Raw genomic sequence first — 19,691 nt, forward strand, 5'->3', positions numbered from 1 at the left:
AACTACAAAGAAGGCACTGACTTCAGTAAGTCAATGTCCATGAATGTCATATCCCACTGAGTTAGTGCCTGTGGAACTGATCCACACAGTGTGTTAAAGTGGCAACTCTGCACTTGCCAATGCTTTCCACCCATGCTGCAGAATGAGCCCTGAACCTATTCAGATCTGCAGCACAAATACAAGTAGTTGCATTCACCAATTAAGTGAGAGATCTACTGTATTCCAATCCACTGTAGCAGTATCATAGAGACTTGTATGTACCAGTTCTGAATGTAGTTCAAGATAACCAAGTGAGACTAGATAGTAACTTGAAGAAACCATTGGAAATAGTCTCCATTATGCAAGGAGCTGTATATTGTACAGAAATAGAGCCCAGCTCAAAACCCGTTTCCATTTACTTATCACTGCCACCTGGCTAAAGCAATACAAACACGAGTTTTATGTTCAAACCTCTTGTATTAACAGGAAATCAAGGGGAAATTACACCAAAACCTCAGAGCTGGAAGGTCTCAACTCCAATACTCCAGGAGAGATTATCACTACTGTAACACTATTCACAGGTAATGGAAAGATTTCCAGAGTCTACTTATTACATAGTACTGTAATCAACTCAAACTAAAATATTAAAAGATACTGGCTCCACAAAATCATGAGGCCCTGTACAAACCATGACCAAGAAAATCTGTCGGTGCTGGAGATAAGAGGAAAATCTGGGGGGAAAATTTCAACCCCAATTTCTATACAACCCTTCCAACTCCCACATTACTCCAGAACATCTCCCTGCTTCAAACTCCTTCAGTTTATCACCAACTCAGAGGATGATATAAATTTCAGACATTGTTCAAAAAGCTTAGATGAGGCAGATCCAGGTTTCAATCCTGATCTGTGGCTTCAACTGATTCCAAGTGGTCCTGACAAACCTGTCTGCACATCAAAGGCTCTGCTCAGGGGCAGAGATCCTGGCTAGCTTGACGCTGCTTTGATGACTGGCATTTGAGACCACAGATAAACCTCACCTGCTGTCAGCCAGGTGGGGTGAAACAGGAGTCTGTTGTGCCACACAGTACCATACTGGATGGCTTTGGGGGTCAGTGTGCCTCTCAGAGATTTGTAATGCTATACTTCTGATGCCAAAATGAGTTAAAAATACCTGCCTATTCAAGCAAATGCTTGCTTAGGAAACTGTTCTGATTTGGGTGTGTGCAATGGAAATCAAATCACAATTATCCCCACATATTTCTGAAGTGAACTATAGAACAAAACTACTAGTGCTGCAAGTCTGATCCCTAGACCAATATTCTCATTCCATGAGACCTCTCACAAGAGAGGCAGATGAATGAAGACACTCAAAGTTACAAGTAACATTTGGTTACAACTTTGCTTTGAAATCTGTAGGTATGGTAAATGTCATTGACTCATAATTTGGCTTCTTCTGGCAACCCCAAACTAAGAGCCCTGCAGATGATTATCAATACTATGTAAAGGCAGATGGGGAATGACACCAATAAATACATCTCTCTTGGCAGAGCTGTTTCACTCAAAACCTACAGGCAAGGGAAATTAATGACCAGTCCTAAAACAGCTCACCCAAAGGCCATGCCCAGCTAGCTGGGAGCACTGCCTAAAATGCTGTGATGGCTGAATACTGTTGGGAGCACTCTGTAAGGGCACATTTAGTGGTCTGAGTCTTCCCAGATGGTATACACGATTTTATCCTGGGAGAAGAGTTTGGCAAACCAGATTTCTGTAGCAGTACTCTCCAATGTCCCTTGGCCATAAGCTGTGACTGCTCATTATAACTGGTATGTTACTCAGGGTCAAGGCTATAGCAACACTTGAGACAAGGGCAGGGAAACGTGGAGGGCAAGGGTAAAGAGTGATGGCAGACAATCAAATACCAAGAGACACACAATGGGAGGAATTTAAAAGGCAAAAAAAAAGGGTTGACTAATTTTAAGAATGCAGCCAACCATCAATATCAAGTTTATAAACACATTCCACTACCAACTAAACCCACTAATTAAAAGATAATTTTCACAAGAATTTAGATGGGATAAGGTCACAAGTGATTTGGTCACAAAAAAAAAATCTTTAGTCAGGGGAGTTAGAGTGCGTTCTGTGCACGCGCGGGAGTGTGTTTTAAGCATACAATAACTTGCTAAGTGTTATGAATCCGCAGTAAAAATGGGATTTGTTCCGATGCTCCCATAGGGTCTGTAATGCCGTGTCACCAGTTCGAGCAGGGACTGCACAGTCTCAGACGTCAGGAGTACAAGGGGCCTGTCCCTGTGTCAGACAAGCAGGGACAGGACACAGTTCTCATGGTGGTAACGTGTGCTCTCTAACAGTCACTTCTCCACAATTTGATCGTCTTGTCATTCTCCAGTGCCGCTGATGCAATGATGTTTTCTGTTGGGTGACAGGCTGTGGAGATAACAACGTCTGCAACAGAAGAGAAAACTCATCAGAAAAACCTCATAAGTCTAATGCTGGGTAGGTAGAAGACTTGGTGTGGGGGGGGGGAATAAAAATCTACAAGCGAATTTAAAGAGACATTAGTCAAAAGAGACTGAACTTAAAACTGCTCAACATTTAGAATAAGCTGCTAATTTCACTAAGCTGTATGTTCACGTTTGTGTTAGGCACGTGGCCAAGTGGTTAAGGCATTCGTCTAGTGATCTGAAGGTTGCTAGTTCGAGCCTCAGCTGTGGCAGCGTGCTTGTGTCCTTGAGCAAAGCACTTAACCACACATTGATCTAGTGTCTGTGCGAGGAGTGACTTCCAATCTGCACCTTGTAAGGCTTGAAAATGCCCGATGCAGGCCTCTCATGGTCTGAGTCAACATTCCCTCCCCTGTATGTTCACGGACTCTGGCTTCAGGACACTGTGATCTAACTAAAATGAAAGTGTTTTCAACATCCAGAACATGAGACATATCAAAAAAATCAGCACAAAGAAATTCAGCAAGGATACCATGAAACACATATTCACATGCAGTGCACATCCTTTCTCCATTTCTTATGTTCAAAGTGTTTCTGACAACGCACAGCCCAACCTAAGTCAGAGGAATTGAGCAAAACTACAAAAGGTACTAGCTAACCACGTAACCACCATGGCATGGCTTGTGGAGCTGCTGCCTCACATCCCCAGCAACTTGGGGTCAATCCTGATGTCCAATTCATCAATGGAGTTTGCACACTCTCCCTGTGACCAGGTGGGTCCTCCTGGTTCGTCCCACCTCCCAAAGTTAGGCAGGCTGAAGGTTAATTGGTGACTGTAAATGACCCAAGGTGTAGGAGAGTGATAGAATCTGGGGGATGTTGATGGGAATGTGGAGAGAATTGAAAGGAATTAGTACAAATGAGTGGTTGAACATTGATGAGGTCACAGTCGGCCAAAAGGCCAGCTTCTGTGCCGTAAAACCACGGCTCTAAAACCATACTCTCCAATTGAAAGTCTCTGTGGAATCCATTTAAAAGGCAATATAATTAACTTTTTATTAACTTGAGGTGTATATAATGAACAAGATACTTTCACAGTGTGGTATAGCACAAGAATAAGTCTTCATTTATGTCAGTGTTGTAACATCACTGGGTTGTCCCAAAATAGTCCTAGTATTCACAAAGTATATACATTAACAAAGTACATATACGGTATATAACTCTGTGAGATTCATCTCCTCTAGACAGCAAGAACATCAATCCCTGCCCCCCCCAAGTGCAAAAAACAATAAATCGCGCAAACAGCAACAAGAACAAGTAGTTAAAAAGTAACGAGAAATTATGTGGGGAACTTGACAGAAAAGCTTTCAACAAAATCGCAGATTTTAAAGCAACTTAAAAAAAATACTATGTCACAACGTTAGCTGCACCTCCAACACAAAATCCTCTCAGACACTGCCCTTTCCCTTAGCCATCTTCACAAAGTGAGACCCGATCGCTTTCCTACATCTCATAAGAACATGCACCATCAAAGGCTTCATTCTGTGTTTTCATCTTTAAACCATTTCTATTCCTTTAACCAAATGATTTATGGAGAGCCATATGGGGTGACAAATTGGGAACAGAAAGTTGCAGAGGGACATCAATAAATCTCAGGGTTGCATATAGGTACTTAGATAATAAATTTATTTTGAACTTTGAAATAAAAAGTGGCAGATGAAGCTCAGAGGATTGTCTAAACGGTGAGACTTTTGGAACTGAGGATGAAGAAAACATGGAAATTAAAAGCAAGTAAACAAGCAGAAACTTTTAAAGTAAATAGAATGGTATCTTTTATGGTACCGGAAACAATGGGAGAAATTTACATTCGAGTTACTGTGCCTTCTTGACCCTATATGGAGCAATGCGCTTAGTTCTGGATACTGTGTCTCACTGTAGAATGTACTGAGTTTGGAAGGACGATACCCCAGTTCACTCAAATAAGCTGAGATTGGCAAAGGAAATTTGGTTCATTGATCAGGCTTGTATTACCCTGTGCAAGTGATCTTCTTGGTGTCAAGATGCCTTTTGGCTTTAAGATGGAAGGATTTGATAATGTAGAGGCCAGAACAACAAGGAATGACGTTAAAAGCTACCCAAAGGATTCATCAAGAAGCACTTTATCAGATCAAAGGTTGGGAAATTTGAGAATATCCCCCTTTCTCTCTCTCACACACATACACACACAGTAACTAAAGATGTGTCTGTACTTCCAAATAGTTCATTGAACAAGTGGTTCATGCAGAGCCAATGACATTATCTGAACCCACAGTACTGAACACAGGCCAGAGGTCCCAGTTGCTCACCTGTGTGTCCCTGTAACTTCTGCACTATCTCCTTTGTCTGCAAATTCCAGATATAAACAAAGTTGTCCTCAGATCCTGAAACAATCCACTTCATAAAGAGAAAAAAAAAATAGCATTAGTCAAAGGGGAAAAAAGAAAAAAAATTATACAGCTCAGGAACAAAACATGCACTCTGAAAGGCTGGTAAGTGTTTATGTTCCACACAGCCATCTTCCACTCTGTTTAATTTATTTTCTATGGATCCTTTTCCATTCCCTGCCCCCAATTCTTGCTTCCTCTTAAATGCATTTATTAATTTCAATCACTTCATGAGCTGTAAGTTCCACATTCTCATCACTTGCCCTGTATTTCCTCTATAATTTGTGTCGGCATCTTCTTTTATGATTATGATTAAAACTAGAAACAAAGCACTTGTACCTCCTGGAATGACTCACTCAAACTCACACTGATGGGAATCTGTACGCTGCCAATCTGTACTCTGTCAGGACAGTGGGCTAAGCTGCAACAGCTCTGTAGGCCGAAGTGCAGAGTGAACATCCCACCCCACAAACGCATCCTTGTTTGAAACCGATGGCATCATATCCAAGGAGGTGTTGCCCGATATGGGTCATCAACTCATCAGCCCTGTAACATTTGGGGGCTTGCAGAAAGAACAACCAACACAGTTGCAGAGAGTCAAAGGCTTCAGAAGAGAAAATGTAAACAAGGAACTACAACCCTGCCACAGAAGTTGGGCAATGGCCCAGCAATAAAAACTGCAAAACAAGGAGAGTCCATTATGCTCAAGACTCGTAATGAAAACTGGTGGACGGAAAGCCTCATTACAGTAATATACAAAGGTAATAAAAACAAAATGCTAAACTCATAAAATCAGGCAGTATTAGTGGACATAAAAATTGTTGACATACTTTTCAACAACATCTTGGTTTTGTTTGTAGTTACAAATATATAATAAAAGCTGGATGAAAGGGATTATGCTTCAGTCCTGTAATAAAGACTGGGTGGAAGGGTGTCCAATATAGTCTTGCAATCAAACTAAATTATAGCCACTGCAATGCAATACAGTCTTGAATTAAAAAGCCACCTGATGATGGAATGGCACTTTAACCACATTTCTGTGCCCAAAAGCAAACAATTGGTCTTACCTTCCCGCCAGTAACAGAGAAGTTGGCAAATATGCAGTACTTCTCATTCTTATGGCCCGTGTAAGTCTTTAAACACTGCAAAACACATTAGCATAATCACCTCATCTCAGCCAGTCACATACACTATCAGCAAACAGCTAAAGGCAACACACAAAGGAAAATTAACACTTATTTTGCTAAACAAAAAGCAGATGTATGTAAAATGTTCAAATAACAAATGCTTTCCTGACTCAGTAAACGTGCTACACTCAGGACAAAGCCACACGGGTACATTGTGGACTATCTGTGGCTACTCAAACCCCCAGAAATCAAAGATTCTATTGCCTAATGCTTGAAGGAGGAGCATGGCAGAGCAGGTAGACATGTGCAAACAATTTTTAAAAAATGTAGGCCAGTGGCTCCTCCTTGTGGAATGAATGAAAAAATCTTTAGAATAATTGAAGAGGTTTCCCTGCCCATCCTGTTCATGGTTCTCTGAAAAGCATCACTCCTGTTTTTTCCTAATAATCCTATAATCGAGTACTTTCTTATATATTTATAAATTCCTCTTATAAAGTTGCAATCAAATGTACAGCCAGTGCTTTCTGATAATAAAAATTTAATACAAAAAAAATCCCTTCTAGGTTTTATCCTTTCTTAACTTCCAATCCCAGGTACAGAACTCAAAAGACTAAGGAAGTCCCAGATTCTATTACCAAGTTGTGGTGTGCATTAATCAGAAAAGGGAAGGAGATAAAAGATATTCAGAACGTGTAACCTGTTCAGTACAGCCAGACAGTGCTTGCAATTGAATACCAGACAGGATATGCAAAGGGCTTAGTTGGGATTCCACCAACCTACATGATATTCAGTACTTGGGGTTAAAACTATGAAAAACGCTTGGCTGAGACCCAAGCAAGGGTCAGTGTGTGTGGAATGTGTCCCCCAGTGAGGGTCAGTGTGTGTGGGACCTGTCCCCAGTGAGGGTCATTGTGTGTGGGACCCATCCCCCAGAGAGGGTCTGTGTGTGTGGGACCCGTCCCCCAGCGAGGGTCGGTGTATGTGGGACCCGTCCCCCAGCGAGGGTCAGTGTATGTGGGACCCGTCCCCCAGCGAGGGTCTGTGTGTGTGGGACCCGTCCCCCAGCGAGGGTCAGTGTGTGTGTGGGACCCGTCCCCCAGTGAGGGTCAGTGTGTGCGTGGGACCCATCCCCCAGCGAGGGTCAGTGTGTGTGTGGGACCCATCCCCCAGTGAGGGTCAGTGTGTGTGGGTCCCGTCTCGCAGTGAGGGTCAGTGTGTGTGGGACCCGTCCCCCAGTGAGGGTCAGCGTGTGTGTGGGACCCGTCCCCTAGTGAGGGTCAGTGTGTGTGGGACTTGTCCCCCAAGTGAGGGTCAGTGTGTGTGGGACCCGTCCCCCCCAGTGAGGGTTGGAGTGTGTGTGTGTGTGTGTGTGTGTGTGCACGCGCGCGCGGGATCTGTCCCCCGGAGACAATTAGCACCCCTGCAACCCATAGCCAAGTGAAACACTCACAGAACCTGTATCTGGCTTGTTTATTTCCATGGGATCTCCATTGTCCCTGGAAACTATTTCCACTGCAGAGTCTGTTTTTGTTGGAGCTGTGTTCCAGCAGCACTGGATTATGCAGACCAGTGAATGTAAGCAGCAATATAAGAGAAATAGTCAGAAAATCTAAGACTGGAGTAAGTACCTTTCCTTTACTGTAGTCCCAAAGCTTCAGAGTGCTGGAAAAAATAAACATCAATTTTAGAAAGTGAAATTCAAGAAGGAACGACGAGTCCAGAGATAATTACCAGGTCACTGCCATTCATCCTTGAACATCAACCCAGGTTATTGGCTGCACCGAGAATTGCTTGCCCTGCACAGCACAAGTCATGGCCAAAGCCCGGTCCAGAATATCCCCCTACCACCAGAACAGGCCAGTTTGCTCAGGTTAATGTGTCTCCACTACACAGCACCAGAGAACCACACTTGAAATACGAGAAGATCATCCACACACACATCCTTTCTGAGTGCCTGTCTATTGAGAGTTTTCTTGGGTTGATGGGCCTTTATATTATATCAAGCTTCTTACTAGAGTAATCTCAGTGATCTATATTGGTGTTAGATTAGGAGTCAGAGGAACAGGCAGTAGAATGGTGTAGGACATTGGAGATGTACAGAGCTATTTTTAACCTTTCCTGGGGTGCCTCTCCTGTCCCGCTAATGAGAAACTTTCAGAATGTGCTGACACCGAGGAACTGGAACTCAGGGTGACTCCCAACTAAAAAGGGAAAAGCACAAGTAGCATGGGAGAATGCATGAGGAAAATGGTGGTCTTTGCTCTGGAACTATGCTGAAATTTCTGTCACAACACATCAGACCCTTGAGGAGATTCTTTAGCACTGATCATTGAACAAGTGTGAAATAGGAGTTTCCTTACTTGTCAAGTGTTGCAGCCAAAATGTATTTCCCATTGGGGGAGAACTTCACGAAAGATACTGGAGGATTATCATCATCTGTTGAGAGAGACACTTTCAATGTGGACTTAAAAAAACTAAAGCTGCACAGAGAACTTACCTGTATTAAGTAGTAACACTTAGCAATGGCATGCAAATGTAGTCAACTCAATCCCCAAGCTCCAATTAACAACGACACTACCTGGCATGCATCTGACCCCTGAATACCTTGAAGATTCCAGGCTCCTCACCTTGGCTACAGCAGGGTTAGTCCAAGGTGGTAATAATCACTAGAGTGGATATTGTAGAGCTGAAAAAAAGTTGGATGCCATTCTAAGACAAGAACAGGGCTAATTTGATTTTGAAATATTACTGGCAACGTTTTACAGACCTCTAATATTGGAAACTAAAGAGGAGCAAATCTGCAGGGAAACTACAGAGACATGTAGAAACTAAAAATTGTGAAATTGTGGCTCTTTACTTTGGAGAAGAGAGAAGAGAACTTCTTAGATGTGATTAGAATATCTTAGTAGAATCTTGCATGAACTATGAAAGAACTATGGGACATTTGAGAAACTTTGAACTTTACTGTGCTCACGGACTTCTTCACCAAGTTATGGTATTGTTACACTGTTTGTAACTATATGTTATAATTATGTGGTTGTCAGTTTTTTCAGTCTTGGTCTGTCCTGTGTTTTGTGATATCACACTGGAGGAAATAATGTATCATTTCTTAATGCATGCATTACTAAATGACAATAAAAGAGGACTACGTGTCTTCATAATCATAAAGAGGAATTGCTGGACTGGTGCTGGAAAGAAGGTAGGTTAAGTCCACTAAAATGTGTGGGATAATACTTGGGTGAGAATGATAATCTTATCATAAAGGCATAGATTAGATATATTTTTGCTCTTCTCAAGAGTAGAAGTTCCAAACTGGACAAGAACCAACTTCACTGAGTTGAGGTGGAGAGTGGTGTGTGTTTCGGGTGGAACATCCAGCTAGGACAAAATTAAACTTAAAACTTCACCATTTTCACCAGACACAAGAGCAGAGAAACTAAAGACTCTATATTATGAGGCTGACAAATATAATGAAGAAACAAAAATGTAGGTGTATGAATTGTGTCAGATGATTTTTTTCCCTTTCAATGTTCTTTTGAAGACCCTGACCTGGAGTTACACTCTGACTTCAGTTTTTTGCGGGAATGGGCCCCACTCTCAGGGCCTCACGACTGGCCGCTTTTTGATATCCCGAGGACGCAGCCTGAAAGGCAAGCGTGCCTTCAAGTTCCGGATTTTCTTGGCTCTGGAGATGGGCTGATTCTAGGCCAGTGCCCCTGACTGAAGCGTTGCAGGAGAAAACGGAATATCGGAAGCAGTGGGTCAGCTGCTAGGTGCTGTGTGTTCGGAGAGCCGCGCCTTCCTGGTACTGACGCTCGGGGTGCAGAGCTCGGAAAAAGTGGCACAAAAGATTTTTAACATCGCAAATCAGCAAGTTGTTTATGTTTCCCCTCTCGCTGTGAAATGGGAACACCTCTTTTTCCCTTATTAAGGAGAGAGAGAGTCTGCGGCATGTCCAATTACTGGGTGAATGAGTAGTTTCTGGGGTACTGCAAGTCTGTGTCTTTATTGATGCTGAACGTTTGAGTGCACAGTGGAGGGTGCTGTTGCTTTATGCTGGTGGGGGTGGGGGGTCATTGCCTTGCTGCTGCTTGTGCATGGGAGGGGGGCTGGGGGGTACTTTGGGGTTCTAACATTCAACTGTCATTCATTCTTTGGGGCACCCCTCTGTTTTCGTGGATGTTTGCAAAGAAAAAGAATTTCAGGATGTACATTGTATACATTTCTCTGACATTAATTGTACCTATTCAATTCTTCAAGGAAGAACTGGGCTAAATACTAGAAGTGAGAGAGGAAGCGAAAGCTGGCAAAAGAAGTCTACAAGAGTGGATTGGCAAATATTAAGCAGTTAGGAAGTGGGAGGGTGGGATCAAATAGAGTCAAAATAGTAGAGTGCAAGACTAGAATAATTTAATTTAATTAAATAATTTTATTTTTCCTTTTCATTCTTTCCACGAATCTCCTGAACTTAGCCTGGTACTCACTTGAAAAATTCACCTGACATGCCTTATATATCTACTTTCATCATGGTCACTGGAAAAGTTGTTTGCAGAGTAAAATTTCAAAATGTGCTGATGATACCTAACTTGGAAGTTGTGACAAACAACGGTAACAATATCATTCAACCGCAAAGTGACATAGGCAGACTAGTAAAATGGCTGGACGCGTATTAAATGCCATCCATCTGCTGCAAGTGTGAGACAATATATTTTGGGAGAAGGAATGGGAGGTGGCTGTGTAGACTAAATAGTAGAGTTCCAAAGAGGAACCAAGAATTAGTGCATACAGACCACTGAACAAGGCTGGACATACTGGTTATGAAAGCACATGGGATACCAGACCTACTAAATAAAGGTATTAAATACGATTCTCTGATGAGGCCACAATGGAAGAATTACGTATGTCCAATTCGGGTCACTACACTTCAGGAAGGATTTGAAGGTGTTTGAGAAACTGAAATGGATATTTATCAGTTTAGTTCCTAGTGTGAAGGATTTGTTTCCCTTAAAACGGAGGAGATGTTGGGGAGATATGATTAGCTGCATAAGACTGAAGAGGTTTAGATCAAGACAGCAAAAATCTATTCATTTTATTTGATGATAATATAAACACTGTCAATCTAACGTTCAGAGAAAGATATATAGGAAAGTGCAAAGAAAAGCTATTTTTCCAAAATGAGTAAGAATGACTTGGAACTACGTTATCTGTGAGGATGGAAGTGAAGACAGCTAATGATTTCTAAAGGAAACTTGAAAGGTATATGTGGCAGTAAGCCTGCAGGGCCTCAACGACTGGGTACGGTTATATACAGCACTGATTGGAACTAACTCCAGAGAGCTAGCACAGACTTGTAAGTCTAACAGCTGTCCTCTGTTATAATACCTCAGCCTTTACTCCTCCTGACTGCTGATTAGTGACTCTCATGGTTCAGGCAGAGTTAGGAGTCAGAGTTTCTACTCACAGACTCCAGCAGAAAATGTGAATGAGTCAAGGTACAACTTAAGCTACAACACCTGACCCAAGGGAATACCCTGGCTATGCTCACTACTTTAGCTCATCTGTAACAACTACTCAAGAAGGCAAAGTATCAGGGAGAGGCAAAATGGGATGCTCCATCTATGGAGAGGAAAAAACAGTTGATGTTTTGGGCTGAGATCCTTTATCGTGTGTCCTAAAGAAATGTCTCAGCCCAAAGCATTGACTGTTAATCCTCTGCACAGTTGCTTACTGACTTGCTGAGTTCCTCCAACACAGTGTGTGTGTTACTCTCAATTTCCAGCATCGGCAGAATCTAGTGTGGTTGTGTCTGGAATGATCCACCAGCATTTAATATGTTGGTTTGCTAGGAGGTATGGTGCAGCTAGATCCCAATGAACTTGGCAATCATATCAGCAGAGGCTGGTGAGAATTGGAGTGGATTTCTATTGTCCCTTGCTTACGTTTCCCAGTGCCTCATGATCAGGCTTGACAGTCACTTACCAATCAGTGTTTTAAGGCATTGCCCCGATGCAGTGTCCCAAATTCGGCTGCAAAAACAGAAAGAGCTATTTAAAACCAATGCCTGATATAAGTGCATCTTTCCTTTAGATGTGCTCAGGGCTGTGGAACTAATTAGATAATTCTACAGTCTGCGAATCTCTGCGGGTCCACTGGAGGCAGAGGACTGCCTGTCCTGGGTTGAGAGGACTTTGTATGCGTCTGTGTGTGGGAGGGAAGAGCAAGGCTTGTTTTGTCACTTGTATTCCGTGTTATTCTGCTGAGCAACGTAAGCATGCTACAATGGCGCCAGAATGGGTGGCAACACTTGTGGGCTGCCCCAACACGCCTTTGGGTGTATTGACTGTTAACGCAAATGAAACAGTTCATTGTATGTTTCGATATACATGTGATAAATAAATTTATTTTTATTTCATTTAAACATACAACTCTGAACGGGCCCTTCTGGTGCAATGAGCTGCACCACCCAGCAACCCTATCCTAATCACAGGACAATTTATAATGACCAATTAATTGACTAACTGGCACGTCTTCGGAATCTGAACTTGAATCTAACAAGCCAAGTGGCTTTCATCTGTGCTAAAATACTTTCAAGATTCTATGAATTTCTGCTCAAATTCTTTTAAATTAGTAAAATTAATTTTGCATTCAATTGGAAGCTGTAATACTAAACATGCTGCACAACCTGGAGCAATCGAGGTCACCATATGCTGTCTTGTTTACCATTGATTCAGAATAAGTGAAAAAGAACTTTAAAACACCCACTGGTCTTGCTTAAGAGGCAACTCTCATAAGAGGTGTGATATTATTCGTAAAGTGCAATAGTAATTACTCCAAAAACACTCCATTAACCACAATAGTGCTGAGCTGTGGAAAATAACAATGTAAATACACGTCATTTCTTTCCCCTTTATTGTGGTCCGGATTCCAGTCACTACAATGTCTTATCAGTAAGCAAAATATGGACTGGGCAAAATTCAGGAAGTAACACTTACCACAGGCCATCGTAACTACTGGAGACAATGAGGGACCCATCTCTGTTGAAGTGTACCTGAGAGAACAAATTTACCATACATCATACAAAGAGCTGAGATGACATCACCACGTTACATGAACTTCCATAAGGTGGTTACACATCCCCTCATGGCTCTCTAACAGTAAGCAATTTATGATAAAGTAAACCTTGGCTGTGAGAGGGGCGATGCTATTAATGAGGCCAATTTTCCCTAACTGAATAAAGATCACTCTTTTCCAAGCAAGCATTAATCTAAGGTCGAAGCAATGATGAATCTATGCAGACCAATGATATCTGTAATGTAAAGCCATGCAGTTCAGGCGGAAACGTTTTGAAGTCAAACATGGAAGATGCAGAAGAACATTCCTGAGGATCGGAGGTTGTAGTCAGCTTGTGTGGAAGTAACTTTATATTGGCTATTCATGTTACGGGAAAGACTGGAATCAAGTGAATTGCAAAAAATTCAGTTATTTATTTGGGAACTCAGTGAAAAGAGGCAAAATATTTGAAGGCATGAAGGGAGAAGCAGAAGAAATTACTTCTGAGAAGGTCACTTTCTTGTAGGAAAAGGTGATTGCATCTTTTCATATATTACTAATGCAGGAGGAGACACACACAGAGGGAATGCGGTGGAAACTTGAAATGAGTTTGGGAATGGGAAGATTGAGGTTGCTGCAAGCCATTAGTTTGAGATGCATGCAGGCAAATCAAAGGAAGTGACACAGTGGGACTGGTGCAAAACTGCAATAAACCACCAGCTGCTGATTCAGAAATCCTGAGGGGTTGGCATCTGGTGGTCTTCCAACCTTCCAAAACTCACCTGAGCCTGAGTTCCTGTGTTCCCCAAACACTTACTGGGTCCACTAGAAAATGTATTCTAATGTAGTGCAACGTCTAAAAAAAACTAATTTAAAAATGAGCTAGGGTATTTACAAGATTAATATCCAACCATCTGGAAAGCCTGTCAGTTGGTCATGACCTAATTGCAGAGTATGGCAGAACATTATTTTCACTGCATATCATTACGGAGAGAAAATGGGGCAGTGTGGTATTGACATAACGTCATGCAAATACAGAATGTTTAGACTGATAAAAGATGGGGGTCCAACAATTGATAATAAGAAGGTGGGAAACATGCATGTCAACAGAATAATACTAAGTTTTGTGAAAAGAGCATGAGTGATTTTGGGACCGATACAGGTGTGTGTTGGATGAGGGAAGTGTGGGAGTTATCTGGGATTATCGGAGCTGTCAATTTGAGAATGAAGTCGATCCACGGAATCGTCATGCACTGTAAAACCTCCAAGGATCAAAGTCATACATGGCATGTAAAAACAAAGCAAAGGCTCAAATATTTTCAGCTTCTGATTTAACTCTGCTTCTCGATGGATAGGTAGAGGTCTAAACACTTACAGCAGATACAGGGTCAGAATGAGCTGGCAGGGTCTTCAGACACTTCCCGGTCTTCACGTCCCAGATCCTTACACTCTCATCAAACTGTTACAAACAAAACATCGAGTTCAAGATCAACCACGGGGTGCACATAGAGCAGTTGAGAAGGTTGCACATTTGTCTACATTGTGAGAATAGGTCAACAAATACAGAGCATTTTATTATGGGAAAACCTTCGAGAGGTTTTATGAACTTTACCAGAGATGGGGAAAAGTAGGATTAATTGAAGCATTAAAACATAATTCAGAAACATCCATGTTTAGTTTTCATCTCTTCTGTGAAAACTAATTGACTTTAAAAAATTAGGTTGTTTTGATTCCACAGTATAGCATTACCCCAGTCTTCTTTCAGCTATAGCACTCCCATGGGTGAAAGTCCTCAGGTTAGGGACATGAAGATATAACCCAGACAAACACTCAGAGCACAGTACTGAAGGTGACTGCACCTTCATAGAAGCAAGCTGAGGGAATGATCCGCTCTCAGAGGTGACATCTTTTGAAAGATACAATAAATATATCTGAACTTAAGAGATCCTTAAGTATTTTTCCCCAAGTTTGAAATGCTAGAAAAAGCCAGGCAGAGACTTGGACTTAAATCAAGGTCATGAATTTCAAAGTCAAATGACTGCTAAGTGAAAAGCTAACATCAAGCTAATGATCTAAATAGTAATGGGTAGCCTGGACGAGGTGCATATTATGATAGGTCAGACTTCAAACCAAGGATAAATTAGGATGCCTGTGGGTCCCACAGCCCTATAAAGGGTCAGTGCCTGTGAGATTCACAGCCTCGCCAAGGGTCAGTTTCCCTGGGGGCCCGCAGCCCAACCGAGGGTCAGTGCCTGAGGAGCATTTGCACTGAGAAAAAAAAGCGTCCATACAGCCGATATCACCTTTAAGGATCATGTCCTTCCACAAGTGAGAAATACACTCCCTACTGTCAGGATCAATGCTTGTACACTTGCAGATTAACGCTCAAAGTGGCAAGAAGAAATTTCTAACTGTTGAATCAGCTACTCACCGATCCTGAAACAATCAGGTTGGATTGAGGGTTGAAATTACAGCAGAAAACGTAATTACTGTGACCCTTCAGCGTCTTCAAGCATTTTCCCTGAAATCACAGCCAGAGGTCAACTCAATGTGCTAACTAACTGCAAGCTTACAATTATACAGTACATTTCACAACCCAACACCAAAATCATTGTTTAACCAAATGTAGTGTTTTTTTGATAGTCATTACTGTAATATTGGAAACACAACATGCAAATTGGGCACAATGAAGTGCCACATATAGCAACGTTAAAACCCCCAGATTACCTGCTTCAGTCACATTGGTTGAAGAATAAACTCTCCCTAGGATATTACTGAAGATCCCCAGATCTAATTAATGTGAGGACATCTACAGCATATTCAACCTAAAGACACAAAGCTCCTTATAGTAATCATTTTACAAAATAGTTCTTCAGTACTAACTCTGATAGATGATATTATGTAGCAGGAGGGGTGGGGTGAGGTATAAGAAGCAGCACATCCAGACAAACTGCAGGAATTGAAATCAAGCTCATGAGTCAAGTCATAGCATGTTTACAAGATCAGCCCCAGAGCACCATAAGTATTTAAAAGGCATTCCCAGGATATCATTCACTGGCACTTCACAAGTGTGATATCAGAGAACAGACTATGTTCTGCCAAGAGGATCTGAGTGATGATAGAAAAAACTGGATGGAGGGGGCAATGTAGAAGGTGTAATGCTCATAGCCAGAAGAATAATTGGGTAGAATGAGAAGGAACAGCAGAGCACTATGTGACCAAATGACCCATTTCTGAATCAAAGACATGTCACGAGAGGGAAGGGGAATAGACAGAATGAGCAGAGCACCCCGTGCCCGTTCCCATCAATAATAAGTCTACCATTTTGGATACTGTTGGTGGGGACAACCTACCAGGGATAAGTTGCAGTGGTCGCGTTTCTGGCACCGAGACTGGACCCTCAGCTCAAAAGGGAAGGAGGGAAAAGAGGAGAGCAGTTGTGATAAGGGACTCGATAGTTAGGGGACAGATAAGAGGTTCTGTGGGAGAGATCGAGAATCCCGGATGGTCTGTTGCCACCCTGGTGCCAGGGTCCGCGATATCTCGGATCGAGTTCTCAGTATTCTCAAGAGAGAGGGTGAGCAGCCAGGTGTCGTGATCCGTGTAGGGACCATTGACGTGGATAGGAGAGGGCCTGCAAAGAGAGTTCAGGGAGTTATGTGCAAAGTTGAAGGACAGGTCCTCCAGGGTTGCAATCTCAGGATTGCTACCCATGCCACGTGCTAGTGACGCTAGAAATAGGAAGATAATGCAGCTAAATACGTGGCTAAGGAGTTGGTGCAGGAGGGAGGGCTTCATGTTTCTGGACAATTGGGCCTTGTTCCAGGGAAGGTGGGACCTGTTCTGACGGGATGGGTTGCACCTGAACTGGAGGGGGACTAACATCCTTGCGGGAAGGTTTGCTAGTGCTGCTCCGGTGGAGTGGGGTGGGGGGTGGGTTTAAACTACAAACGTTTGTAGATTTGCAGGGGGAAGGGAACCAGAGAGTGTTGGAGCAGATAGTGAGGTGGAGGAGGATAAAGGTCATGCGAGAACTGCAAGTGCAGTGCATGGGGTAAAGCCAGATCTAACATATAGAGAGGCTTTGAGGAAAGAGAAGCAGAATAGAGGGTGTAAAGGTAGTAAGGTAGAAGGGCTGAAATGTGTGTACCTCAATGCAAGAAGCATCAGGAACAAAGGTGATAAACAGACAGCTTGGATACATACATGGTATTATGATGTAGTGGCCATTACAGAGACTTGGCTGGCATCAGGGCAGGAATGGATTCTCAATATTCCTGGATTTCAGTGCTTTAAAAGGGATAGAGAGGGGGGAAAAGGGGAGGAGGGGTGGCATTACTGGTCAAGGATACTATTACAGTTACAGAAAGGGTGGGTAATGTAGCAGGATCCTCTTTTGAGTCAGTATGGGTGGAAGTCAGGGACAGGAAGGAAGCAGTTACTCAATTGGGAGTATTTTCTATAGGCCCCCTGGTAGCAGCAGAGATACCGAGCAGCAGATTGGGAGGTAGATTTTGGAAAGGTGCAAAAATAACAGGGTTGTTATTCATGGGTGACTTTAACTTCCCTAATATTGATCGGCACCTGATTAGTTCCACTGGCTGAGACGGGGCAAAGTTTGTTAGGTGTGTCCAGGACGGATTCCTGTTACAGTATGTTGACAGGCCGACTAGGGGGAATGCCATACTAGATATAGTGTTAGGTATCAAACCAGGTCAGGTCACAGATCTCTCAGTGGGTGAGCATCTGGGGGACAGTGACCACTGCTCCCTCGCCTTCAGCATTATCATGGAAAAGGATAGAATCAGAAAGGACAGGAAAGTTTTTAATTGGGGAAGGGCAAATTATGAGACTATAAGGCTAGAACTTGGGGGTGTGAACTAGGATGATGTTTTTGCAGGGAAATGTACTATGGACATGTGGTCGATGTTTAGGGATCTCTTGCAGGATGTCAGAGATAAATTTGTCCCGGTGAGGAAGATAAAGAATGGTAGGGTGAAGGAACCATGGGTGACAAGTGAGGTGGAAAATCTAGTCAGGTGGAAGAAGGCAGCATACATGAGGTTTAGGAAGCAAGGATCAGCTGGGTCTATTGAGGAATATAGGGTAGCAAGAAAGGAGCTTAAGAAGGGGCTGAGGAGAACAAGAAGGGGGCATGAGAAGGCCTTGGCAAGTAGGGTAAAGGAAAACCCCAAGGCATTCTTCAGTTATGTGAAGAACAAAAGGATGACAGAGGTGAAGGTAGGACCGATTAGAGATAAAGGTGGGAAGGTGTGCTGGGAGACTGTGGAAGTGAGCAAGGTCCTCAATGAATACTTCTCTTCAGTATTCACCAATGAGAGGGAACTTGATGACGGTGAGGACAACATGAGTGAGGTTGATGTTCCGGAGCATGTTGATATTAAGGGAGAGGAGGTGTTGGAGTTGTTAAAATACATTAGGACGGATAAGTCCCCGGGGCCTGATGGAATATTACCCAGGCTGCTCCACGAGGCGAGGGAAGAGATTGCTGAGCCTCTGGCTAGGATCTTCATGTCCTCGTTGTCCACAGGAATGATACCAGAGGATTGGAGGAGGGTAAACGTTGTCCCCTTGTTCAAAAAAGATAGTAGGGATAGTCCGGGTAATATAGACCAGTGAGCCTTACGTCTGTGGTGGGAAAGCTGTTGGAAAAGATTCTTAGAGATGGGATCTATGGGCATTTAGAGAATCATGGTCTGATCAGGGACAGTCAACATGGCTTTGTGAAGGGCAGATCATGTCTAACAAGCCTGATAGAACTCTCTGAGGAAGTGACCAGGCATACAGATGAGGGTAGTGCAGTGGATGTGATCTACATGGATTTTAGTAAGGCATTTGACAAGGTTCCACACAGTAGGCTTATTCAGAAAGTCAGAAGGCATGGGATCCAGGGAAGTTTGGCCAGGTGGATTCAGAATTGGCTTGCCTGCAGAAAGCAAAGGGTCGTGGTGGAGGGAGTACATTCGGATTGGAGGGTTGTGACTAGTAGTGTCCCACAAGGATCGGTTCTGGGACCTCTACATTTCGTGATTTTTATTAATGACCTGGATGTGGGGGTAGAAGAGCAGGTTGGCAAGTTTGCAGATGACACAAAGGTTGGTGGTGTTGTGGATAGTGTAGAGGATTGCCGAAGATTGCAGAGAGACATTGATAGGATGCAGAAGTGGGCTGAGAAGTGGCAGATGGAGTTCAACCCGGAGAAGTGTGAGGTGGTACACTTTGGAAGGACAAACTCCAAGGCAGAGTACAAAGTAGATGGCAGGATACTTGGTAGTGTGGAGGAGCAGAGGGATCTGGGGGTACATGTCCATAGATCCATGGAAGTTGCCTCACAGGTGGATAGGGTAGTTAAGAAAGCTTATGGGGTGTTAGCTTTCATAAGTTGAGGGATAGAGTTTAAGAGTCGCAATGTAATGACGCAGCTCTATAAAACTCTGGCTAGGCCACACTTGGAGTACTGTGTCCGGTTCTGGCCACCTCACTATAGAATGGATGTGGAAGCATTGGAAAGGGTACGGAGGAGATTTACCAGGATGCTGCCTGGTTTAGGGAGTATGCATTATGATCAGAGATTAAGGGAGCTAGGGGTTGACTCTTTGGAGAGAAGGAGGATGAGAGGAGACATGATA

The 19,691-nt window shown here is 43.0% G+C and overlaps 1 protein-coding gene across 1 annotated transcript in view; it reads right to left on the reverse strand.

Moving 5' to 3' along the window:
* Nucleotides 1-19,691, reverse strand: part of wdr5 (WD repeat domain 5) — a 48,036-nt gene continuing 28,345 nt past the window's right edge. The window contains exons 6-14 of the mRNA XM_063073768.1: nt 15,473-15,562; nt 14,417-14,500; nt 12,984-13,039; nt 11,971-12,017; nt 8,352-8,427; nt 7,620-7,653; nt 5,932-6,006; nt 4,787-4,874; nt 1-2,442 (exon numbers count right to left, since the gene is read on the reverse strand). Of these exons, the coding sequence (XP_062929838.1) occupies nt 2,342-2,442; nt 4,787-4,874; nt 5,932-6,006; nt 7,620-7,653; nt 8,352-8,427; nt 11,971-12,017; nt 12,984-13,039; nt 14,417-14,500; nt 15,473-15,562 (651 nt within the window). The 3' untranslated portion in view covers nt 1-2,341. The remainder of the gene's footprint in view (nt 2,443-4,786; nt 4,875-5,931; nt 6,007-7,619; nt 7,654-8,351; nt 8,428-11,970; nt 12,018-12,983; nt 13,040-14,416; nt 14,501-15,472; nt 15,563-19,691) is intronic.

The sequence above is a fragment of the Mobula hypostoma genome, chromosome 21 (assembly GCF_963921235.1).
Source record: "Mobula hypostoma chromosome 21, sMobHyp1.1, whole genome shotgun sequence".
In the NCBI taxonomy this organism is placed as follows: Eukaryota; Metazoa; Chordata; class Chondrichthyes; order Myliobatiformes; family Myliobatidae; genus Mobula; species Mobula hypostoma.